Source organism: Sebastes fasciatus, chromosome 3 (genome assembly GCF_043250625.1).
Source record: "Sebastes fasciatus isolate fSebFas1 chromosome 3, fSebFas1.pri, whole genome shotgun sequence".
NCBI lineage: Eukaryota > Metazoa > Chordata > Actinopteri > Perciformes > Sebastidae > Sebastes > Sebastes fasciatus.
This window is the reverse complement of record NC_133797.1, coordinates 28637327-28664934: the sequence shown is the minus strand read 5'-3', so window position 1 is coordinate 28664934 and position 27608 is coordinate 28637327. Positions and strand designations below refer to the sequence as shown.

At 39.2% G+C, this 27608-nt stretch overlaps 1 protein-coding gene across 1 annotated transcript; it reads left to right on the top strand.

Moving 5' to 3' along the window:
- The first annotated feature begins 21 nt into the window (after window positions 1-21).
- mettl14 (methyltransferase 14, N6-adenosine-methyltransferase non-catalytic subunit) lies at window positions 22-8393 on the top strand. The gene is made up of 11 exons (XM_074630013.1): window positions 22-220; window positions 2052-2140; window positions 3361-3448; window positions 3877-3954; window positions 5675-5762; window positions 5853-5943; window positions 6083-6224; window positions 6588-6680; window positions 7164-7280; window positions 7489-7699; window positions 7869-8393. Exons 1-11 carry the CDS (start codon window positions 155-157, stop codon window positions 8165-8167), a joined length of 1362 nt encoding a protein of 453 aa, XP_074486114.1. The 5' UTR covers window positions 22-154; the 3' UTR covers window positions 8168-8393.
- The last annotated feature ends 19215 nt before the right edge of the window (window positions 8394-27608 follow it).

The following is a 27608-nucleotide window of genomic DNA, read 5'->3' as shown; positions in this document are numbered from 1 at the left end:
GAGCGCACCCATTGTGACTCTTTTAAGCGGCTGCTACACATTAGCCGTCTGTTAGCTACAGCAGCTCTCTGAACACATCTATATAAACACTTTGATATCACAGCGGACCAACAGTACCCGGTAGATAATAGTAATAAACATTACAACTGAAGAAATGAACAGTCGACTGCAAGAAATCCGCGAGCGACAAAAACTCAGGCGGCAACTTTTAGCTCAACAGGCAAGTAGAGAACTAGTGTTGTTGATGTTAGCATGCAGCTAACTAATGCTAACCTCACAGGTAACCCAGGTAACGTCAGCTAACTCCAGCAGCATCTGTTGACCAGATGTGGAGCTGCTAGATCACAACATGTTGGACTGTGTGGTGAACATTGAGTTCTGTCGCTCACATACATCCATGGGTGATCATTTAGCTGACAACATTTACATCTTCTACTTCATGTTCAAATAACTTATCAAAAATGAATTACATCAACATGTTGAAGCTGTTTTTTGTTTATTTGTTTTGCATAATTTAAGACTATACAACATAACACAAGAAATACATGAATAATATACAGTGCAGGAAGAGGCCAAAAACCCACTGGGCTTATCTGAAGCCTCCACCTAGAGACAAGAATAATATAAAGAAATAATATGACTACATAATAATGATAACAAACAATTAGGACAAGATATATATAAAGAAATAATATGACTACATGATAATGATAACAAAACAATTAGGACAAGATATATATAAAGAAATAATATGACTACATGATAATGATAACAAACAATTAGGACAAGATTGATATAAAGAAATAATATGACTACATGATAATGATAACAAACAATTAGGACAAGATTGATATAAAGAAATAATATGACTACATAATAGTGATAACAAAACAATTTGGACAATATATATATATATATATATATATATATATATATATAATAACAATAACAATACAGTAAATATATCAAAAAAGACAAGTGTGTGTGTGTGTGTGTGTGTGTGTGTATGGTTAGTGTTTGTGAGGAGGATATTGATTTAAATATCTATAAAGACTTCTGGGTAATCATAACCAAACAACATTGTGAGTGGGAAAAAATAAAAAACATAAAAACAGATACATGGACAACAACATGGGGAAAAGCAATTACAAAACAGCAATTAAATGGCCTTTAAGCGACTTTTGAAACATTTGACAGATGAACAGTTTATTGATATATAAACTTCACTGTAACCTGAAATGTAAATGAATTACATCAACATGTTGAAGCTATTTGAGCCTATATAGCTTAACACAAATGACGCCAGTGTTCGTTAGGATAACGTTACATATACAGGGAAAATATACCAAGATTAATTTACAGTGTGTAAAAGATGTAAGCTAAGATCAAACGTTATTTGCAAGGGTTGAAGCTGTAGCACAGTTTCACAACAGCTTCTTCCCAACTACAATAAGACTGGTGGCAAAGGACATTAAAGAGGGACACAAATCCCCCACACCTCACCTCCATACCATTATTGACACACAGTACACCTGAACTGAATGGACTGAAAAGCTGTGCAATATGCTGCCTTCCACTGTGTAATTGTCTGAAATATATTAATTATTTCTTTTTTTAAAAAATATTTTTACGAGAGCTACAAGTTCTTTTAACATGGTCATGGAGCATATATACTGTATATTTGTATTCTGGGGGTATCGTTCCTATGCAGAGGGTACTTTAGTTTATTTATTGACTACACTGAGGGAGTTTTATATTTTAATTATTTATTTATTTATTGTGTTGAGTTGAGTTGAATGTGCTACTTATTTTGTACTGTAATTACCTTGTGCCTTTTCTACCTTTTTTCTTTTCTTAAAGCCGACTCGGTGTAAACTGCTCAGAATTCCAATGTACTTGGGTGCAAATGGCAAATACAACTCTTGAATCTCTTGAATCTTGAAATAACAGCAGTACAAAATACTGAGACAGAAAACATTGAGCAGGAGTCAATACCAGAATTTGAAAATATGTGACTTTACAATGACTTTCTCATTTTCGTCTAACCACAGTTGGGAGCTGAAAGCGCAGACAGTATCGGAGCTGTCCTAAACAGTAAAGATGAACTAAAGGAGATAGAGGAGACACGAGAAACATGCAGGTAAGATATGATGTAATACCCCAAAACAGTGAAAAAAGAAAGGAAGGGCCCGGGAGTGGCCATAGAGAGAGAAAATATACTATATATTGAGGCCACAATTTACTAATTTGTCAACACAAGATATAATTAGTTCCCTCAATTTAATTAAATTGTTCCCATGTTTGGATTAATTCATGTGCACAAGATAGTAATTTGTGGCCTCAATTCAATTAAAATGTTTCTACGTTTTGGTTAATTTGTGTGCACGACACAAGTGTATATACAGAGAGCCAGCACAGTGCACCCACTGCAGTCTCTAACTGGAGTGATGTTGCATGCTGTCAAGCCAGATTTACGCACAACCAGCATTAGACTTTTGTAAAATACCCCCCTTGTTTATATGCACATCAGACATGTTGTGATTAATTACTCTACACAGTTTGTTCTGCACATCAACAGGCATGTAGGTGAAAAATTGTGAATCACTTGACAATCACTACACAAATAAAATTGCCTTGGCTTGACTTGCTCATCGTAGCCACACATCTACCTGTAGGCTACTATAATTAAAAATGTGGAGTTCCAGGCAACATTTTGGCCAGCCTTATTAGCAGCTATTACTCGAGTGTTTAGGATGGAGACACCGGGTAACAGACTGGCAGGAACGGACGGTCCTGAGGGAGTCGTACGCGCAGCAAGAAGTTTTAAGTGATTCACAGTTTTTCGTGGAGAAGTGCAAATTATTTTTGATGTGTCAGTCTCCGAATCATGATCTTGTGCGCGCAAATTAATCAAAAGATGGGAACGATTTAATTTAACTGAGGAAGCGAATTACATCTTGTGTGGACAAATGAGTAAATCGAGGCCTCTGTGTATATATAGTTTTTCTCTTTATGGCTACTCCAGCACTCTGTAATAAGCAGAAAAGTTAGAGAATACAAATGCAGGGTCTTAATGGAATGAAGAACACAAAAAGGCAGAGTAACAGAGCTACCAGCTGCCAGTCCAAGCTTTTTTGAGTTCTTTGTGCCATTTAGTCCTTGTGTTTGTGCACATGTGCATGTTGAATTATTTTTTTTACATTTACAGCTCCCCTCCTTTTTTCTTTCACATATATTTGTAGACATTTGTCGATCTTGCTTGCTAGTTTTGTCTTGTCATCGTTTGCACTAAAATGTTGATTATGTGCTTTGGTGAGACACAGAATCTGCATATGTGTTTTGGATGTCTGTGTTTTGCAGAGCTTCATTTGACAGTTCAGCCGTAACTTCCAAAAGGAAGGCACAGACGGAGGGAGAGGACACAGAGGAAGATGTGGAAGAACAAAAGGTGAGCATTATGAATCTACATGGAATAAAGAAACCTCAAACCTTCATGTAATGATGATCAACCTGATTAATATAGCATTTCTCTAAACAAATATTACAGTCTAAAAATATAGTTAGAATGACGATAACATCAAAATGCATGAATAAAACATGAGTCCCGAACTCACAACCTCAGACACCAAGGGAAAGTCACGATCTTGGTGAGTTTACTGCCCGGTGGAAACTGGAAACCTCTATTTGTTATCCCAACTTACTTACTTCTTAGTTTTTATGGGTAGTAACTTCATCATGATTGAGATTTCACTCATGTTTTATAAATTGCTTTATGATCAATATCTTTTCAATCTACCAACCACACATACCTCACATGCAGATAAAGGTTCTGTTCATTGACCAAAATATGAACTTCCTTGTGTTTTTGTGTAATAGGATGAGCCGGAGGTGCCGCAGCCGGATGAAAGCAACCCATATGAGGAAGTGTACAAGGACTCAAGTACTTTCCTTAAGGTTGGAAAACTAGCTTTCTCTTTCTTTTGCACACACAATGTCTCTTTTATATCGTGTCTCACTCAATTATGCCGTTGCAGCCCGTCAAGGTATGTTTTTGTTTTTCATTGAGGTAAATAAACGAGTTTCCTGAATGTAGAAAGTAGCTACATTAGAAAATATCAACAAAAACTGATGGTAAAAATCTTGGTCTAGCATTACCAGTATCAACTGCAGCAACTACTTTCGATCAAAAATTATCGTATTAAATTCCAACTCATCGAATTTCAGATGCGTTGGTAATGCGAATTAGTCTCTAGATTTACCCACGTTTACAAAAAGATTTGGCTGACTTAAAGCTGCAGTGCAAATAATTCGAGCAAATATGATTTAAAAAAAAAAGTTATTTTTATAAAACGGTCACTATATCCTGACAGTAGTACATGAAACAGGTAATCTGAAAAAAATGATGTTCCTCTGTGACCTCCGGTGCTCCTCATGGCATCTGCAAGATTTCACAGACCGGAGGAAAACAACCAGTCAGAGCTGATCTGGAGCCTGCCGTCTCTGAGCAGCTGTCAATCACTCGCAAACTCGGATCAAACGGTCAAACTAGGCAGCGCTGATAATGAGAAAGTTTGTGACCCGGCAGCCATGTTGAGATAAGTTGAGGAAATACCAAGCACCGCCCACCAGCCGGAGCAAACTTTCTCATTTTACAGCTAAACAGTACAATACAAGATGTTTCTGAAAACAGTTGAGGCGAGAAATAAGCATTACAGTAGCCCAATTTTGATTTATATTTGATCATCGCTGCCTAGTTTGACCGTTTGATCGGAGTTCCCGAGTGATTTACAGCTGCCTCAGCTGAAGGAATTGCCAATTGAAACGCTCTCTGAAATGATCTGTGATTGGACAAAGTCTCCCGTCATCGGCTAGATTTTTGAAAGCATGAAAACAGAGCCCAGAACACTTGAATTTCAATATGCTGAAAGGTTATTATGGATTTTTATCTCAATTAGCAGGTATTGGCAGGTATAATCATTGCCTTCTATCTAAGCTTGAGCAAAGTCAATGGAATGTTAGTAATATAGTAATATAGTCACATGATTCACTTGGCATCAACCTGTAATTTCAGACTGTATTGAGTGCCACAGCCTGTAATTACAGGTTAGAACCAGTTAGTAAAATAATAGACATGAGACAGAGTGTGTGATTTCACTATGTGGAAAGTATTCATGCATGACCAGTGGCACTGGTTGACTGATGGCTGCTGTCACAAGGCACACACAAAGATAACCTGTAATTACAATACACGTCATCGGCTTTTGTTGAAGTAAAGAGTGTGTGTGTACAATGCATTATTATCAGTTAGGGATGTGTACTGTGTGTAGGATGTGTAGGACTGTGAAAACTAAAAATAACTTCTTGAAAGCCAGCGTGGTGTCATGATTTATTCAAGCAGAAAGATCCCATTGTTGATGTGCTATCTTTATTTTGAACGTTTATTTTCCTTATATGAAAAATAAAAGGTTTAAAAAAGTGTTTTAGATATTGCAGAAATTGTGTTAAAGCTTGCATTTTCGATTAAGCTTTTCCAATCTCATGCATCAAATGTGTATGAAAATGCTTGAATACACATCCTGCTATACGTATGTATGTTGTCTCTGTTTATATAGATATGTTTTTCTTATTATCCCTTCTCCTGCTCATCTCATGTCATTCGTTCATTAACTTTCAGGGTACCCAGAGTTTGAACCCTCACAACGACTACTGTCAGCACTTTGTCGACACAGGGCACCGGCCACAAAACTTCATCAGAGATGTTGGTGAGTGTGTGCTTGTGTGTGTTTGTTTTATGTACATGCACATGCCTGTGTGTGTGTGTGGTTCTGACCTTGTTGCCCTCTGTGGTTCAGGCTTAGCTGACCGCTTTGAAGAATACCCTAAGCTTCGGGAGCTGATCAGACTGAAGGACGAACTCATCTCCACCACCAACACCCCTCCCATGTGTGTAAAATGATGAATGTTACAGTAAATATTTACCTGAATGTCAATATCTTTACATCCAGAGAAAATATCTTGAACCAAGTTCAACTCTCAACTATTTTGATTTAGCTATTTAAGGTGTGTGTCTGTGTGTGTTTAGGTACCTCCAGGCTGATCCAGAGCGCTTTGACCTGCAGGATCTGAAGTGCAAGTTTGATGTCATTCTGCTCGAGCCTCCCTTAGAGGAATACTACAGAGAATCAGGCATCAGCCACACTGAACGTTTCTGGACCTGGGATGATGTATGTATGCATGCTAGACTGGTATATATATACTCTATATAGACATAAAAATATATACTGTATATAGTCATACAGATATTAGGTATGTTTGATATTGATATGGACTTCCCCAACATTGTTAAGAGTTTGGGAGTAGAAATAAATAAGAGTATGCTGACCCTCTCCCAGTAGGGGGCGCCAGGGATCCAGAATGACCCTACCAATGGGCAAAATCACCTGTCCTGTTCTCTCATGACAGGACTGCCTAAGGGAACGCAAGCGTTGAAGTGATTTGTGAATGGCGTATTAACTCTGTCTACATGGATGATAGTGGCATCGTGCTCCCTCACCCCTCTTTCCCTTCTCTGCTCTCTGCTATTGTAGATCATGAAACTGGAAATTGAGGAGATATCTGCTCCACGTTCCTTTGTCTTTCTGTGGTGTGGATCTGGTGAAGGCCTGGACTTGGGCAGAATGGTAACATGGTCCCTCATTCAGTCAAAAGTGCACATTAAATTACAGGCAAACTTACTCTGTTTTCCAATATATATCTCATATTATATCTGACAACTGAGTTGGGCAGTTGTTTGTATGATGTTATGACAACAGCTTTGAAAATAGGTAAAATATGTACCATTTCAGGGTTAAGCCCCTAGGCAGACACACCCTGGTTCATTTCCAGCGGGCTGTCAGACAAACATCATTATTCACTTTGTCATATGGTTGTCTGACGTTGGTGTGAGGTAGGTCCTCTTTGAGCTTGTCAATAACGCTGAGTCAGTCTGGCTTTGTGTTAGAAAAGGTTGGAAGCCCTACTGTGCATGCACTGTTAATGTCTTATTAATGCATTAATCAAAAAGAAGATTACGCAAAAAACATTAACCTGTCAAAATGAACAGTCCTAAATTGAGTACCTGTAGTACATAGTCCATCATAATACTCTTATTATACCCATTTCAGTGTTTGAGGAAGTGGGGTTTTAGGCGGTGTGAGGATATCTGTTGGATCAAGACCAACAAGAATAACCCAGGCAAGACCAAGGCACTGGACCCAAAAGCAGTATTCCAGAGGACCAAGGTACAGCAGAAATGTGAAATATGTGTTGACGTTAATGTAAATCTTACATTGCTAATTCATCGCTAATCGCTTTGGGATATGTTTTCCTTTAAAATCTGTAGATGTAATGTTGTATACACAATTTAAAGTTGACTTTGATTCATCTACACATGATGAATTTAAAGTTTAAATTGTCTATAATAATGTGTACAAACATATTCCCCTTCAGGAACACTGCCTAATGGGAATCAAAGGCACAGTGCGTAGGAGTACCGACGGCGACTTCATCCACGCTAATGTCGACATTGACTTGATCATCACTGAGGAGCCTGAGATGGGAAATGTAGAGAAGCCCGTGGAGATCTTCCACATAATCGAGCATTTCTGTTTGGGCCGCAGGAGGTTGCACCTGTTTGGACGAGACTCAACCATCAGACCAGGTGAGACGGACACACTCTTTCCTTGGCAAATTTAGGTGATAACTGCATGTTGTAGGCTTTGTTTGCTTTTAGTTGCTTAGTGCCTTCTCTTATGTTTTCGGGTTGTCAGTCCGTCCGTACGTCCCATTCTCGTGAACGCAATGTCATTTTACTTTTCTTCTCTTTCCAGGCTGGCTGACCGTTGGTCCTACTTTGACAAACAGTAACTTTAACAACGAGGCCTACAACTCGCATTTTATCAACACCCCCCTATCGGGCTGCACCGAGGACATAGAGAGGCTGCGGCCGAAATCTCCCCCTGCTAAGCTGAAGTCGGAGCGTGGTGGCGGAGCACCCAGGGGGGGGCGTGGTGGACCAAATTCAGGAAGAGGCGGAGACAGAGGCCGTGATAGAAACCGTCCATTCCGTGGGGACCGGGGAGGGTTCAGGGGCCGAGGAGGACCACATAGGGGCTTTCCACCTCGCTAGAGCAACAAGCTGATGCCAACCACACTGATGCTAGGAATCCCCATCTGCATTATCTGCAAACACAATCTGATTTGTATTGCAGTCGGGGTATGGTATGGGTAGTATGTGCCAGCTGAGAAGTTGGCGAATGTGATCTTATCTTTTTTTTAATCGTTTCGTTTATATTTTTTCATGGATGTACTGTAGATTGAAAGGGTGTCTGAATAAACATTCTTCTCACTTTTTATGTCCATGTGTTGATTTTTGTGTTAGGTCCTTATCTTGTCCATGAATATCTAAACAGTTGTGGTAGTAATGACAATATAACAGTTCGCTGATGTGAAGAGAGTGTGATTGTAAGTCCTGATGAGCAAATGGAATGTAAAACACTATTTTATAGATACAAGACCAGCAAGTTTCTTCCTTAATATTGTTCTAATTTTCAAACAGACCAAATATGTAATTTCAGGGTGCTTTTACACTGTCGCTGTAACAATACACACTTTGTATTGTCATTTTATATAATGGTTGATTTTAATTGCTTGTCATAAACTGTAAATAGACGACTAATCAGACACTGATTATCAGGGTTCTCTTATACAACTGCTATTGTGGCCAAAGTATTTGACACTTGTGTACTTTGCACTGCATGAGCATCAGCTCTACGAAAGCTGATTGGCTGTTGTGTTCATGCTCTTTGTGCATGCTGTAAGCATGTATGGAGAATGTTGGTCAGGCAGAATTAAGGAGCGGTACCATTTGAAGAATGACATACATCTTCCCTAAATGCTTCTTCCTACGTACACATTCCTTTTGAAGTATTGAAGTACAGGCATTGTTGCTTAACAGTTATCGCTGCAAAAGGTAAAATTGCCTCCTGAAGCAACATGAGGTTGACATAGAAGTGATCTGTGCGTACCTCTCAAAAATACATCTTGTACAGAAGTCACCTAACTTTGGTATCGCCTCCGGAACCAGCGAGAGGTTGACTTATTTTTGGTTTTCTGTAAAATGTCTCAACAACCGTTTTTGATTGATTGCCATGAAATTCAACATGTTGAAATTGTCAACATGAGCATGTTAGCATATAGCTCAAAGTACCACAGTGCGTAAGTACAGCCTCAGTTTTGTGTGAAGCTTTTTGTATTTTAAATCTTTAAAAAGATACACAGGTGGTATTTTATGTCTTATTTTGAGTAATTCTCAAATTACTCAAATTCTCAAGGTTCAACGTTAATGTTTTAGTTTTTTTTCACTTACAAGTCCGTCAGAAATCTACTTGCCCAAAGTACATTTTTACTTGCCCCTATAAAAATAGTTTTATTTATTAGTGGTTATCAAATAACAACAAAGACCAAAGTTAATTGTCATGCTTAATCTTTATTTAAGTAAATTAATGTGGAGTTTTGCCCACATCCTCTAATGTCACCCAACTAAACTTCTGTTTCCAGGATAATTGAAATGCTCGCTTGCGCTTCAGCTGATAAACTTTGTTTGTACCTGCTGCCATATTCTTGCGAGTGCCCGATCTTTATTGCGCATCAAGAGCCCTCTCTGTAACACTTTATGATAACCATCATTTACTCATGGTAAATTGATAGTTAATTAAATGTTGTAATTTTACTGTTAATAAACAATGAAATGCTAATTAATAGTTATGCTATAATTTATGTTATTTTATCAGTAGTTTGTGTAATATGAAATAATTAGCTTATAAACTATATATTGTATCATAGCTGATAAGAGATAACAATTACATTCTGATTACAATGGTAAAGTATTTATTATCAGTTTAATGATGCACACATAACATTTTATATTGTATATTAAATATTTGTTAATAATAAAATGATGATTTGTAAATGTTTAAGAAATCATTTGTAAAACATTACATCAATTAGATGGATCAGAAGCCAATTATTAACCTTTGACATAGTATCTAAATACTGTTTATACATGTTTTACAAATTATTTACTAACCATTTAACAAGCTGTTATGATCATCACTTGCAACTTTATAATAGCCATCCAAATAATGTTTATGGATAATTAGGCAATTATTAACCATTAATGAAGTGTTACAAATATCTGGACCATCTTTCTATGTAATGTTTGTAGATGTTTTACAAACAGGTTTACAAATCCTTTCATAATCATTAAATATTGTGTTAAATCCAAAATGTTATAATGTTTTGTCAACTTTTAACATCTACTGAATAACTGACAATTGATTATTTCGGTATTGCTGGAGAGTTGGATTTGTACTCCACTAAGGTAAGAAAATGTGAATATTCAGCACACAGTGGCAACGGAATCTTCAAATATGCTTTTTGCCGAGCTTCTTCACATTCTCTGGGTTTGTAGGGTGAATATTTAGTACATGTTTAACAAGTTATTATCTGGTATATATTGTGATGTTCACAACTTCCCGGGGGGGCTCAGTAAGTCACTTATCTACACAAAGACAATGACATAAGTCAACCCAGCAGTAACAGCAGACACCTGAAAGGAGTGTAAACTCAGCCACAAGGGGAAGTAAATGAACAGAAGACAGAGACCCAGGGCTAGCAACTCAAACAATACACAACCTAGTATATAGATATGTTTGAGTTTTGGCACCAGACTGATACAAAATAGAGTGATACTACATTATTTTAATCTCTTAACTTGATATGAACCCGTTTTGTACACAATGATTTAGGGACTGACTGGCTGCATCTGGGTTTGTGATTCCTGGTTAGACCTTTAGACATGCAAATGTATGTATATCAACAGAGCAGGTCCTGCAAGTTGTATATACCGGAGGTTTAAAGTGCTGTAACAATATTGCTGCAAAGTTTTCCTTTAGCAATTTGAACATATCAGCAAATATTAGCACTGCTGTATGCTACAGTGATTTTAAAACTGATTTTTGAAATGCCTACCAGGCATTACTAGTCAATGAAATCTAACAATCTAACCATTTCTGCAATACATGTTTTTTTTTACATGCTCTAGTATACTACTTTGTGACTGTTTGTTCGTAATTGCTCAGAATCACCTTTGATTTCCACCAATGGCGATGCTGACTTCCGGGTTGTCCTACAAAAATACGTCATCTCTGCAGTACTCTATTACACCACAGCTTCTAAATGACAAAATGGCAAATTTGAGGAATTAGTTGTAGCACAACAGTGTAAACACATATTGCTCTTTGATACAAAAAACAAAAATGGCCTCTGATTGGAAACTATGCCGTATAAAAAAAAAGCACAGTATAGCTGTTTTATTAAACTTTAAATTATTCAAAAGTTGAGTTGCTTATATTCTAGATAGATTAAGTAAGGGATAATGTACAGCGAGCCGGTCATTGTTGTGAAATATACCCAGACGGGGGGTGCCGCATCGCCCTCAAGGGGTTTATTTCACAACAATGACCCGCTAGCTGTACAATATCCCGCTTATTTCACAGCTATTTACTTAAGAAATTAATAATTTGACACAAAAACGGTCCGCCAGAGTCCAACATCAGAACTGCGCCCATATAGCAACGGTCTGTTAAACATAGCAGCGGTCTGCTTTAAAGAAATAACAGACCGTAGAACGCCATGATTGACCAATCAGAATGGAGTACCCAACAAAGTTGTGTAATGAATACTTCTATCAGTAAGTTTTGGAGTATACAAATGCTTGTAATATCTATGTGTGACATGAATGCACATAAAACCTTGCTCATACAGTAGGCACAGAGCAAACTACTTTTTTTTTTGTCTATCCACCCAAAAGAATCATTATCAGAATAGCTCAGTCAAAGTCTAATTTGACCAGTTCCTCATATTCTGAGTTTGCACGAGAAAAAAGAGAAATGCTTGACTTCTCAGGTGAATCACATACCTGGAATGTTGGAAAGCCCCAGAAGCCGTGAAGCTGTTCTATTAACCCAAACTTGTCTTTCCAGAATGATGGTCAACCTGTTTTAGTGTCGTGAATACCATGAGCACAAGTCTGTGTGCTGTGTCATACAGCCATAAAAAAAGAGGATGGTCTTCCAATACATTCTTATTCTGTTCTGGTCTTATTATATTACCTTTAAGATGTTGTGATGTGATATTAAGAACAACATGTTTCTAGAATTGTCTTCATCAGAAAAAACACAGCAGTGGTTGTTTCATCTTATACTTAAATATATTTACATTGTCTTTATACCTGATTTCTCTCTCTCTCTCTCGCTTTAAGAACAGAGACTCCTCTGTTTGTGCTAGATATCAATTTCATGATTTGAGAAACGATAACGTCACCTGACTGTAACCACTTGTTTGACCACATTTTAACTTTGTTAACAACATGAAACATGATCGACACTGAAAACCTTGTATGGGTTCCCATAGACTTGATGAGCTCGAGTAGACTCCAGATATTACATTTACAAGAATGCATTTCTCTTTTACAGTAAAATATGGAGATGGATCAAAATTGTTCTCAGAAATAAAACCTAAAAAATAATAGTTCAGTCTGTAGTTCCTCAATTACGATTAAAATGTTATTTAACTTTTATTTATTTTGTTTCATTTTATTATCATTGTGTCATGCGTAAATAATATGCCCAGGGCTTACAAGACACCATTATTTAGAAAATAAAGAAAAGACAAAGGCAGAAACCAGAGTAGCAATATAAATTACAAATAATACTAAACAAATAAACCATCCTGACATTTTTTCCAAGCTTGAGAAACAAAAGTAGCCAAATTAGTATATATATACAAAACATTTCTGCATTTTGAACAGACATTTCATTTAAAATATAAGTTTGGAACTAGTAACCTATAGTCTTAAACTATTTTATAGGAACGAAATAACAATAATACACTTCATAAGCTAATGGCCTACTTGTTTAGTTTGTATATTACTTTTAAGCATTATGTTGGGGTTACTATTAGTAATATATTGACTATATCAATATTGAATATTTTTATTCCAGAGCAATATCCATAATTAATTCAATAGGAAGAATTCATTTTATAATTAACAAATAGTATCAGTAGCAAATTATCTTTATTGTCATTTCTATTTCTATAATTATCAACAGTATCTGTCACTAAATACTGTATTCAATCTGACTTTATTATACTTTGTTTTATTTGATCTATTACACTTTAAGTGTAAGTGTAACATTTGTTCTGTTGTGATCATTTGTTGGATTTTTTTTATCTATTATTTGTATTTATTTATAAAGAAAAAGGGCAGAGAGTTGTTTACCGTTGTCTGTCGGAAGTCTGGCAATGTAGTTGAACCTGCTGTCTGTCAGCGGATGACACATAACGCCCTCACAGTAGGAACACCACATCCCTGGTGCTGGAATTACGGTCAGAAGACCCCACGCTAACGTGACATTATGGTATTCCGGAAAAAATAGAGCCAACTTCCTCCTTCAAACTATAGAGGCTATAGAGTCTGTGCAATTAAATCATACCCAAAGCTGCCTCTCTTATACAGCAGTACTTGTAGATAAAAACCTTTAAATCACATATATTGCACATATAGATTGTTTTTTTGTGGTGGCACAAGAAAACAAAGACAGCCTATGTTTATTATTTAAGCATAAGCAATATAAATCCTTTGGACATTGTGTACTTTCTGGTCCATAGTGCGTCTGTGACAAAGAGAGAAAATTGGTATTGCACTGTGCAAAGGTGAATCAAACCTGTTTGTCCATTTGTCCTAACATATTCTTAGAGGCCCCGGGGAGGGACGAAACATCTCATGGGTCACGGAGTCTGAATTCTTCAGCTACTATTGTTCTGCCGGTTGAACACGTGAATTGTCATTTTTCAGTGTCTGTTGTCAGTCCCCACCTATGTGGTCTGTTCCCCTTTTAATTACAGTGCATCTAATCCAACATGCAGACTCTTTATGTAAGGATTTAAACATGTTGTGCCAACCAGAAGACAAAACAGGATACTCACTTTGAGTTCTTCTCTACAGATACTTTGTGTTTTTCCCAAGAAATACAAAGTCAATTTGTTTTTCCACAATTTAATTTATTCTCACTTTTTAATACCCCCTCTTCTAATGAGTACACTGATGGTCTTTTTTAAAAAAGGTTGCTCCTTTAATATGATAACCACTCCAATCATAATGTGTGATTGTAGACAGTACATTTTCTCCAAATGTATTTCCACTGTGTTTTTACCATTCAAACAATAAATGCAGCATGTAATGTTACATTAGTTTGGTCTCAGGATGCATAGCCTTAGGCTGTGACTCAAGCTGGATACAGTTACGAGCATAGGCTGTTAAATTGCTATTAATCTTGTTAAACACTCATTAGTACTTCCTTTTCAGTCCACTTACACATTTCAACGGTAACTGAGCTCTACCACTGATAAAGACTGTGAGTTTGAAAGCTCCTCAAATTCAGATTATTTTGTAAAACTACTACTGCCAAGGTCAACAATTATCTTTCAAGCTCATCTTTTGCAGCAGTTTAAAAATATGATAGAATCATGTTGCAATACACCGGTACAGTACACACCTCCTAAACATGTTGTTATTAGGAGGTACAGTATGTGTGACAGAAGAGATTCAGATTCTTCATAGTCATAAAGTTCCTTCAAAGCCTAAAATTGATAGAGGCTGTTTACTAGGTCTTTGTTGACTAAAGCCCTGTTCACACCTGGCATTAGAATACGTCTCCGCATGCGTCTTGAGTGACCACTTGTGATCCCATCTCACTTCTTCGCTCTATATGCAAATAAATACGTAGTAAACACATGGCTAATACAGCAGACGCTGCAAGGTAATATTACAGATATATCAGTAGTATTATCCTACATATTCGTGAATTTGGGTACATTTTATTAACATCCAAATAAAAGGTTATTGTACCGATTACCCCCGGGGACCTCCATTCCGCCGATACTGCTGCCTTTGCCAGGCGACAGCGGGGTACAGAGCTTCAGAGAGTCGAGGATGAGAGTGAGCGGGCGGGCGGGTGTCTGCTCCGTGCAGAGCACACCGCAACAAAAACACCAACACATCTCCAACAGATGATAATAATGCACTTTGCATGCAAAGTCTGATAGTCTATAGATATGTAGCCTATAGATAAGATATATTTGAATAGAATACAGTTGTACCGACAGAATACAGTAGAGCACAGAGGCCGTTTTCATTTCGCAAGAAGTGCTTGCGTCTGCCTGTCTATTCACCTGAGGATTACAGTGATCCCTTGGATCCCAGCGGGACGTCAGTTGATCAGGCGGTCCTTAATGTGGCCCAGGAAACATTCGCCTACACACTGCTAAAAGAATGTGGCCATATGTGGCCCAGACCTCCTTCGAATGTGGTCTGAGAGATCGTATCTCCATGCGTCCTCAATGCGTCTTGAGTGCGTTCACATTGGTACTTAGAGCTGTCCACTTGTGATGCGATCACTCAGGACGCATGTTAATATCAGGTCTGAACAAGGACTGATTGAGTGTCAGGTACCAGAGGTTTCCAAACTGATTTTCCTGGTATGAGAAGTCACAATGTCTGCTCTGAAAAAGTCTATATGAAAAAGAGGCGTACAGTTTTGTGGACCAGCAGGTAACATTAAAGGCAGATAATCTTGGGCACCAAGTTAGGTGGCCGTATTTCCTATTTCAAATGATGAGAATGGTGTGTTTTTGACAAAAAATACATACTGAACACATTGACCACTGATATCGAGAGCAAGACCACTAAACAGAGCAAGCCATTAAAGAAGGAAGCTGTGTGTGCAGTGCATCTGCATTTTAAACTTGCTGTAGAGGGTGAGGGTTGTGTACACAGACTGTTTTACTTTCTCCTAAAATAAATTCATTTTGTCAAGATTGTTTAGAGAGAGTGTTTGTTAAGCTATTATTGTCCTAGGTTTATTTATATAGTAAGGAGTGGAGGAATACGCCCTCGGGTAACTCCAAGTTCAAATGAAATATTAGCTGCCACAGGCACTGTCTCTACAACCGGTTATTAATACCTCAATACAACTCATTTGTGTTTTGGTTGATTAATCCATGTGTGCTGAACAGGTATACAGCACTAGATCTACTGTATGTAGAGACATCTCAGTCATCTGGATTCAGAACTGAAACAATCCACCGGACTTCTGGACTCGTTAATGTCTGTGTGGAGAGGTCAGCCACATGCTCTGAAACAGGATAAGGCACATACAAGACTCATTGTTCGTTGATAAAACCAGCATATATTCTCATAATCAAAATGATAGTATAGCAATCTCTAATCTAGCTACATACCTATCTATCTCTTCTAATAACACTAAAAATGACTCAGAGTGCAACGTAAAGCATGTTAAGAGTGTAAATTGCTGTTTCCCCTATTTCATATAATGTCCTTTTGTCATATTTTACGTCATGGCAGGTATGACAGTGTGTTGAAACCATAATGTCACACCTTAATAGTTAGAATACCAGAGGAAACTGTGCCTAAAATTAGTTGTATTTACGTAGGTCTTGTTTTGTGATGCTTGTCACATACTGACGCTTTGTCAGACCCCTCGGCATCAGTCTTTGGTCGCATTTAACACATGCTTGATGTTGTGAATTAAACAAAAACACTTGCTTAGGTTCAGGCAACAAAACCACCTAGGGTTTTAGGAAAAAATAACTTGGTTTGGCTTAAAATTACTACATTTCTACAGTGAAAACATCACTTATTGTATGTGACTATTTTGGGATTGTGTGTCAGTGTCATGTGGATAGTAGCCCTCTGCAAACATAGTAATGATATAATATGTTTGATAGTTTTTGGAAAACTGAGGATTTAAAATATGTTAATGTTGGAACTACGACAGTCCATACATAAAAGCACAGTATGTAAAAAAAAGAGTGACATTAAATGTTTTAATACCTGATTATGAGGCTGACTCTGTTGCAGCTGCCTTTACAAAATGAAAGACTTTCAAGCTTTCAGCAGCAGACTACCTGCTACAGCTGCGAGTAAATCAGTTAATAAAAAGCACACTGGCTTAAAAGGACTGTATGAAAGTTTTTGCATAAACATTTTTTTTATCGTTTTTTATTGCCAATGTGTGAATAGGTTGTAACCTAACCTGAAAGATGACACCTTCCGTGACATTCTCTGTTTCCTTTATCAAACTGTAGACGGCTTTTAATGTGAAGAATGCGGAACGTTCTTTTCTCGAGAAAATCCAACAGATGTGACATCATCTGCGCTCTCGAGTGCTTTTACTCTGGAAAAGAGATTTTAATCTCAAGGAGTTTTTTACCTGGTTAAATAAAGGATATATATACTCTCTTCAGCTCCGCTTAAGGGTTAACAGTGTGCAACCATAGCTAATGTTCGGTTAGAAATGGAGTCCGCTGACGACAACAAACGACTAGCCGCCACCACAACTCAGACTCCAACACAAACTCCACGGAAGCAAAAAAAACAAAGTTATATCTAGTGAAACCGGTCTTGCAAAAAAGGAATTTGACCGACATCAGGGGAAAACTAGGATCAACATCAGCCGGGCCTTTGATTCACGGAGGGACCTTCGTTTGGTTTTGGGCATCAAAACGGACCCCAAGCTGGCAAAATTCCTATTGGAAAGGGAAGTAACATTACAGCCAAGTAAATTTACGTGAAATATAGTGATATTGTGGTTTTAGCTGTCAATCCCGTTCAGTCTAGTGTGTGTCGACTCACTGTTTTCACCGATGCTCGCTTGCATCTTCGTAGTACGAGCACAAGCGCAAGCAACCGGATGCTGACTGTCGTTGGCTTAACGGTCAAAGGTGTCACTGTTAACAAGCAATTTCTGATTCTTACATGGAGCCCCTTTAATTGATTATTAATTGAAAGAGGTAAGTCAATTGTGGGTTTACTGAGTGGACAGTCTAAACCAGGACAATGCTGACTTTTGAATTTAAATAAGGAAACAAATTAAGCTTAACATCAGCTGGCAGGTATTGCTTGAATGTAGTAATATATGCATTAGATGAGTGTATAGGAGTGAAGCATTTGAGCTTTTGCTTAAGGATGAGACAGTTAATAGCCTGTGCTGATCATTTTATGGTATGATGCAGATTAGTGATGGTTAGGTTTATCAAAAGTTATTGTTTTCATACAATAATGTTTGTGTTATTACAGACAAATCAACTTCACAGCTCTGCTCTTTGCAAAACTTTATGAGACAGTTGTGTTATGGCACCAGTGGCCGAGACTATATTGTTACACCACTTATGGATATTTGAAATAGCAAGGATGCTTTCTATAATGAAACTGCATTGGTATTTACATCTCTCCACTCTACGTCAACCAACCCCACCTCACCCTCTAACTTTTACATTGTGCTTTGAGTCCTACTACCATCCCTTTTTTACAGGAAATAACAAAGCAGAACAAGTTATGCAAGTTATGTCAGAGGTTTAAAAGGGTACGAATTTCTGGTCACTCTCAAAAGGCCCTCACTCACTGACTGTCCTCACTTCTGTCTTCTCGTCTTAGTGTCAGCTTGGACCATTCATTGAACAATTGCTGTGAATATAACAATATTGCTGCACAGTTGGACTCCACTACGGTAAGAAACCAAATCTTTATATTGACATGGCTGTATACTGAACTGAACATTTAAAATATCAACCATAAGAAATCAGTTAACCATTTTACTTTAAAAGAAAAAAAAAAGGACTTTAATTAATCCACATATTTAGCAGTTTTTGTTTTCAATGTTTACTACATTTGAATTTGTAGTTTTCTTGGTTTTCAACTTTTTTGTGACTGTGAATTGAATTGTGTGATTTTATATGAATGATTTCCATTTGGGCTCAGAAAGCTATCAAAGGAATTCTAATTCTAATTCTCGGTCTATGCTTTTCCTTTAATATTTGTAGTGATTTTAAGTCACACATTTTTATTGACTCTTACTTTTCAGGTTTTTGCTCAGACACACTTTTGATTTCCAACGTGTCAATATACCACAACTTCTTAAATAAAAAACCCCAAATCCTGATGAGCAAATCATTGATAAAAATAATGCATATTATTCTGAAGGCTGTAACAGTTAAACATACAGTATAGTAACCTATATACTCAACACTGACGGATTGTAATTGGCTTGTCAGGGTGTGGCTGCTCTCAGTGAAAGTTGTTGTGATGTAGCAGCTCTGATTGTCTAATAGGAATTTCAGTGAATTTAACCCTTGTAAAGACAATTGCTTTATTTGACAAATATATATCAATGTTTATGACATGAAAATACAAAAATATATACAAGTATTGAAATGTATTCTGATAATTACTTTGAATATATATATTCAGTTTATCACAGACACTCATGAAACTCAAACTGAAAGGTTGGTACACTCATGGCTTATACAGATCAGGATATTTAGGGAGTTGAACAGATTCATTTATTTTTCTGTCTGATCTTAATAGCCATACTAACCATAACTGTATCATTATCAGATGATAATAAAATGTTAAAGCCCAGAGGTGGCAGAGTCAGAGTCCAGATCACAATCCAATTGAGACAAAATCACTTCTCTTCATAATTATCTTGACTGCTGTCTTGCTTGTCTCTTTATTTGTTTTGTCATTCTCTACTAAGCTGAACATCAGCGTGGTACCACAAAGCAGGTGTTTGACTGACTCTTTCTGATTCTGGCCTATATGAAAAGTAGTGAATATCTGTTTAGCTGTTGACAAAGTTAGCTGTTTTCAAAGTGCCTTTGAAAGCAACCATAACTGCTCTTTTTAACAGAGTTTAGCTTATCAGAATCATGTTCTTGTCAAAGAATTATCAGAATATTATTTATAGTGTGATTTGATCCTTTCCCCACAACTTCTAAATTAATATGGCAGAAATTAGAATTGACTCCACAAAGAAACAATATGCCACATAAACTGGTCAGCAGTAACCTTAATTATTTCCTTTGAGAAATCTGAATGGATCACATTATGATTTTATGCTGTGCATAAATTCTGGGTTTATTTCAAAGAATCTAAAAGAAAATCCTTTGCGAAATTCTTCAGTAGTCTTGTGAGGGCGGGATACGCCTGTTGTTGGAATCTTGAACAGCCCCGAGGTGTGATGCTATCTGACAAAGTGAGATATGGTAAAGTTACACAAACTTGTCTCTCCAGATTGTTGCCATGAGTGTGAGACATTCTCAAAATGTGTTATATGTCTTTTAAGCATCCGCTAAATCACAAGGATGAGTTTATCAGTGAGTCATTAGCACACAGAGGAAGATGATAGAAAACCAGAGCCATTACATCAAAAGCACTCTTGTTCTGTTATAACATTTGAGTTGCTATATCATAGGCTTAGTTACCAGTTAATTAGGTACACCTTGTTAATACTAATGCAGCCTAATACAACAGCTCTGCAATAAATCTTACATTCAAAACGGTAATAAAGTTCTTTTTTTTTTGAAGAAACAGTTTTATAGAGGTGTTGATTCAACTTTATAGGCATTTTGGAGGCTGTACTTTGTGGTGTTGCTGAATTTTTTTAGAAAATATGATTAAAAAAAGTTATTTTTATGAAACGGTCACTATATCCTGACAGTAGTACATGAGACAGGTAGTCTGAAACAAATCCTGTGCCTCTGTGTCCTCCTGTTACTGTAATGCCTATTTCTCACCTCAAATGTTTTCAGAAACATGTTGTAGATTACTGTTTAGCTGTAAAATGAGAACTTTTTTGACCCGCCGGCAGCCATGTTGAGATCAGTCAAGGAAATACCAAGCACCGCCCACCAGCCGGAGCACAGCCAATAGGAACGCTCAATGGGATCTCTGAAATGACCTGTGATTGGCCACAGTCTCCCTTCACGGGCTAGATTTTTTAAAGCCTGAAAACAGAGCCATGAGGAGGTGCAGAAGTCTAGTTTTCTCTCAGAGCACTTGAATTACAATATGTTGAAAGGTAATTATGGAATTTTTGCCCAATGATGCCAAAAACTTTCTGCCTACTGAAGTTTTAATACTACAATGCAATATAACAGCACTGAAAAACTATAACCTCCAACTGGCCATTCAGTCGAATCAACACATCTCTCAAACAGTTTCTATTAAAACTAACTGAACATTGTAACCTTCATGAAGGTAGGTTTTATTGCGGAGCTCTTTTATTAGACTGCATTAGTTTTAATCTAGGTGTACCCAATAAACTGGAAACAGAGTGTATATGAGAATGACATCAGTGTGGATATTTGTTCTTCATACTGAAATGTATTCAAAATGTATTTTTAATGTCCTTCGTATTTCACAGGAACCAGAAAAAGTCAGGATGGATCCTCTTATATTCCTTCTCCTATTAGCAGGTATTTATGTGCGTGTGTGTGTGTGTTTGTGTCCGTGTGTGCACGACAGAGAGAGAGAAGGATAGAGAATAAAGTGGGCTAGTTTAAGGGAGAATAATTTATAAAACTTTAAAATACATAATTTTGAATTGGGCTGAATTTAGGTTTGATCATTGTGACATTTTTCTCTACAGGACTAATGGGAACAACTTCAGCGTCAGCTACCACCTCTAATTCGACAGCAGGTAACATGATACTACTGTACTTTCTTTCAAGACAGCAATAAGAAATGGGCAAACAATATGTGCTGGAGAATATACACAAAAAAAATTATTTATTTATTTATTTAAAAAGGATCACCATTAGCTGATACCAATGGCACCAGCTAGTCTTCCTGGGGTCCGAAATCAAGTACATTACATTTATCACATACATACTATATACAACATCATATTTGTGTTACACTAATAACATTCAAATTTTCCAAACATATATTAATTTCACATTCATACACATCTTCCACAACCATTTAGCCTCATAGCCCATCATCAGGGAAAAGGAACAAAAGAAAAACCATACATTAGAGGGTTGACGGATGTAAAGAGGGCAGCTATTCCTATGATTGATGGCACGATAAATTACCTTCTTTTTTAAGGCATTAGATTTTGGGTGAGGTAACAGGATTTGGCCACCACCTGCTGTTCTAGTGAAATGACTGTGAACGACCCTGCATTTGGTAATTTGACTGTATAAAAACTCGGGATTAGTAGAATAAATGCTGTTACTAAAGAATGTCGCTGTGCTTAAGGTGAGTCTTTTCTCTACTGGTAAACATGACAGTTTATGGTGCATGCTGTCTGTGTTCCTTCTCATGGGGCAGTGTAAGACTAGTCTTGCAGCTCTGTTTTGGGCAATTTGTAGTTTCCGCAGTACACTTTTCGGTGCAGAAGACCTTACAGGAGAGCAATAGTCCAGGTGGCTTAAATTTAAAGATTTAACTACTTGTCCCAGAATGTGTGCTGGAACATACGGAAGAAATTTTCTTGCCATGGAGATGCCATTTCCCATTTTCCTGACAATTGTGTCAATGTGCTCTACCCATGACAATTGTCATGTTGATTGTCTATAGTTAGTCCCAGTAATGTGACCTTATCCACCTGCTGTATAGGTTCACTGTCCAAGTAGAGATTCAGTGTGGGCATAGATGACAGTTTATGACTAAATCCCAGAATAATGGATTTGGTTTTGGAGATATTTAGTATCAACTTATTTTGTTTTATCCAATCAAAGTCAGTCCACATGACCTCACCACCACTAATCAATGCAACCTCACCATTAGCCCCCATGACCTCTTCACCTGTCAACATGACCTCATCCCCAGTCTACATGACCTCGTCACCAGTCACCATGACACCAATGGATGCAACCTCAATACATGACAACACAGCACCACCAACAGTAAATGTTACCTCTCCACGAGGAGATACAATGATACCCCAATTAAATACAACCTCACCACAACCAGTTCTCACAACTTTATTTTCAGGTATAGCAACATATTCTTTTCACTTTTGATTTTGCTGGTAGATATGTCCTCACCACCAGTCAACATGAACCTTAGCATCAACAAATAATCTATTGCTGTGACATATACAACTTTTGATAGATTTTGGCATTGTTATTGGTTCTTATATGAATTAACTTGTTTTGCTTTACGTTTCATGACAATGTCATTTCAGGGCGGTCTGTGCCATTCTCGACCTGTCTTTCTCTAATATCATATTTATTAATTCTGCTGCTCCTAATGCTACAGCTGTCCCTACTGCTTCCCCGACAGCTGCTCCCAATGTCACAGCGGCTCCAACTGCAGCTCCTAATGCTACAGCTGCCCAAACTGCTGCCCAAACTGCTGCTTCCAATGTTACAGCGGCTCCAACTGCATCTCCTAATGCTACAGATGCCCCTACTGCTTCCCCGACAGCTGCTCCTAATGTTACAGCGGCTCCAACTGCAGCTCCTAATGCTACAGATGCCCCAACTGCTGCTCCAACTGCTGCTCCTAATGCTACAACTGACCCAACTGCTGCCCCAACAATAGCTCCCAATGTTACAGCTGCTCCAACTGCAGCTCCTAATGCTACAGCGGCCCCAACTGCTGCCCCGTCAATGGCTCCCAATGTTACAGCGGCTCCAACTGCAGCTCCTAATGCTACTGCTGCCCCAACTGCTGCCCCGACAACGGCTCCCAATGTTACAGTGGCTCCAACTGCAGCCTCTAATGCGACAGCTGCCCCAACTGCTGGCCCGACAATGGCTCCCAATGTTACAGCGGCTCCAACTGCAGCCTCTAATGCGACAGCTGCCCCAACTGCTGGCCCGACAATGGCTCCCAATGTTACAGCAGCTCCAACTGCAGCTCCTAATGCTACAGATGCCCCAACTGCTGCTCCAACTGCTGCTTCCAATGTTACAGCAGCTCCAACTGCAGCTCCTAATGCTACAGCTGCTCAAACTGCTGCCCCGACAATGGCTCCCAATGTTACAGCGGCTCCAACTGCAGCTCCTAATGCTACAGCTGCCCCAACTGCGGCTCCAACTGCAGCTCCTAATGCTACAGCTGCCCCAACTGCTGCTCCAACTGCTGCTTCCAATGTTACAGCAGCTCCAACTGCAGCTCCTAATGCTACAGCTGCTCAAACTGCTGCCCCGACAATGGCTCCCAATGTTACAGCGGCTCCAACTGCAGCTCCTAATGCTACAGCTGCCCCAACTGCGGCTCCAACTGCAGCTCCTAATGCTACAGCTGCCCCAACTGCTGCTCCAACTGCTGCTTCCAATGTTACAGCAGCTCCAACTGCAGCTCCTAATGCTACAGATGCCCCAACTGCTGCTCCAACTGCTGCTTCCAATGTTACAGCAGCTCCAACTGCAGCTCCTAATGCTACAGCTGCTCAAACTGCTGCCCCGACAATGGCTCCCAATGTTACAGCGGCTCCAACTGCAGCTCCTAATGCTACAGCTGCCCCAACTGCTGCCCCGACAATGGCTCCCAATGTTACAGCAGCTCCAACTGCAGCTCCTAATGCTACAGATGCCCCAACTGCTGCCCAAACTGCTGCTTCCAATGTTACAGCAGCTCATACTGCAGCTCCTAATGCTACAGATGCTCCAACTGCTGCTCCAACTGTTGCTTCCAATGTTACAGCGGCTCCAACAGCAGCTCCTAATGCTACTGCTGCCCAAACTGCTGCTTCCAATGTTACAGTGGCTCCAACTGCAGCCTCTAATGCTACAGCTGCCCCAACTTCTGCCCCGACAATGGCTCCCAATGTTACAGCGGCTCCAACTGCAGCTCCTAATGCTACAGCTGCCCCAACTTCTGCCCCGACAATGGCTCCCAATGTTACAGCGGCTCCAACTGCAGCTCCTAATGCTACAGCTGCCCCAGCTGCTGCCCCGACAATGGCTCCCAATGTTACAGCGGCTCCAACTGCAGCTCCTAATGCTACAGATGCCCCAACTGCTGCTCCAACTGCTGCTTCCAATGTTACAGCAGCTCCAACTGCAGCTCCTAATGCTACAGATGCCCCAACTGCTGGCCCGACAATGGCTCCCAATGTTACAGCGGCTCCAACTGCAGCTCCTAATGCTACAGATGCCCCAACTGCTGCTCCAACTGCTGCTTCCAATGTTACAGCAGCTCCAACTGCAGCTCCTAATGCTACAGCTGCTCAAACTGCTGCCCCGACAATGGCTCCCAATGTTACAGCGGCTCCAACTGCAGCTCCTAATGCTACAGCTGCCCCAACTGCTGCCCCGACAATGGCTCCCAATGTTACAGCGGCTCCAACTGCAGCTCCTAATGCTACAGATGCCCCAACTGCTGCTCCAACTGCTGCTTCCAATGTTACAGCAGCTCCAACTGCAGCTCCTAATGCTACAGATGCCCCAACTGCTGGCCCGACAATGGCTCCCAATGTTACAGCGGCTCCAACTGCAGCTCCTAATGCTACAGATGCCCCAACTGCTGCTCCAACTGCTGCTTCCAATGTTACAGCAGCTCCAACTGCAGCTCCTAATGCTACAGATGCCCCAACTGCTGCCCCGACAATGGCTCCCAATGTTACAGCGGCTCCAACTGCAGCCTCTAATGCGACAGCTGCCCCAACTGCTGCCCCGACAATGGCTCCCAATGTTACAGCAGCTCCAACTGCAGCCTCTAATGCTACAGATGCCCCAACTGCTGGCCCGACAATGGCTCCCAATGTTACAGCGGCTCCAACTGCAGCTCCTAATGCTACAGATGCCCCAACTGCTGCTCCAACTGCTGCTTCCAATGTTACAGCAGCTCTAACTGCAGCTCCTAATGCTACAGCTGCCCCAACTGCTGCCCCGACAATGGCTCCCAATGTTACAGCGGCTCCAACTGCAGCTCCTAATGCTACAGATGCCCCAACTGCTGCCCAAACTGCTGCTTCCAATGTTACAGCAGCTCCAACTGCAGCTCCTAATGCTACAGCTGCCCCAACTGCTGCCCAAACTGCTGCTTCCAATGTTACAGCAGCTCCAACTGCAGCTCCTAATGCTACAGCTGCCCCAACTGCTGCTCCAACTGCTTCTCCCAATGCAACAGCCACTACCACTGCTGCACCAGCTACTTCAACCACCACTGCATCAACAGATCCTCCTACATCCAGTGAGGGAACCCTTGGGCTTGAGTTTAGTCTCAATCAAACATTTACATCAGATCTCTCAAACTCATCCTCGACGGCGTACCAGACTTTGTCTGCAGAAGTGGTCAAAGAGGTAAGATGATATAAAAATATGCTTTTTACTCCAAGAAAAGGAAATTTGAAATTGAAAAAGTGAAATTCTATGAGGATCAGAGGACAAAGAAGTATCTTTTACTTTACTTTATGGAAATAAATCTGATCCTTATGCACACTAAATATAGCCTACTCATCTTGCTAATATTCTTGCGTTGATGTATATGGAAATTTGGTCATCGTATTTGTCCACATAATTCCCACTGTGAAGCAGCAAAAGATAATCTTTGTGCTTAAACTCCGCGTTGTATTCCTTAATTTGCCCAATATTTTTGGTAGTAGAGTCGGGTAGATCTTCTTTAATCTTGGAAACATACTGTATATGCAGGAGATAACATATAAGATATAGCATCTTCCAAACAAAACACAGCCAAACTTGTGAATTTGTTGTAAGCCATTACATTGCAAATGACAGTAATGTTGTCTTTCAGATAAACAGAGTCTGTACAGATCTGTATGGATCATCTTACAGACGCTCCATCGTTAACTCATTCACGTAAGATTCAATGTCAATCACTTGCTTATATTTTTCTGCACATTTGCCAGTCACTTTTAAAAATTGTTGCTTTTTCTCTTTTTCATTAAAGGAGTGGATCAGTAGCTGTCGACACGACGCTTGTGTTCAAAGATGACAGCTCAATTCCTTCAGCAAGCACTGCAACTACAGAACTCAACAGTGCATTTACGAGCAGGTCTACCTCCCTAGACATTATATCAGGCACTGTTAAAGCGAGTAAGTAATCGGAGATTTAAACATCTAATAGAATGAATCTGTTTAGCAATCTGTTTAAATTAAATGCATGTGACAAAGTCATATTAATTGATAACCCATTGGTATTTGTACAGCTTCTTCTTCTTCTGCTGCTTCCACCGCTGCAACTACTACAACTACAGCAACTGCTACAACCACAGAAATCACCACCACTGCATCAACAGATCCTCCTACGTCCAGTGAAGGAACTGTCGACCTTAAGTTTAGTCTCAACCAAACATTCACATCAGATCTCTCCAACTTATCCTCAGAGGCGTATCAGATTTTAGTCGCAAAGGTGGTCAAAGAGGTAAGATGTCTTTGCACTGTAACAGTGTACTGCAAATAAATTGTGATTTTATTTTCTAACAATAATATTCCATGGGCATCATTAGACAGAGAAGCATCTTCTAAATTTAACTGCAAATAATCAGCAAATATTTTATTTTGGGAAAAAGCTCTTATCAGCGTGCACACAGAATATAGGAACACTCATGTTATACTTTTGCATTGATGTACATTAATCATTTAGTCTGTCCCCATAACTTTCCTACGGAAACAACAAAAGCCAATGTTACAGCGTATTTGAATACAGTATACAGCAGCCATGTTTT

What these genes read in the sequence shown, in the direction of transcription:
- mettl14 (XM_074630013.1), top strand. Translation starts at nt 155, where the DNA reads ATGAACAGTCGACTGCAAGAAATCCGCGAGCGACAAAAACTCAGGCGG. An exon ending in GGCAACTTTTAGCTCAACAG is followed by an intron (nt 221 to 2,051) that starts GCAAGTAGAGAA and finishes GTCTAACCACAG; the next exon opens with TTGGGAGCTGAAAGCGCAGA. An exon ending in GAGACACGAGAAACATGCAG is followed by an intron (nt 2,141 to 3,360) that starts GTAAGATATGAT and finishes TGTGTTTTGCAG; the next exon opens with AGCTTCATTTGACAGTTCAG.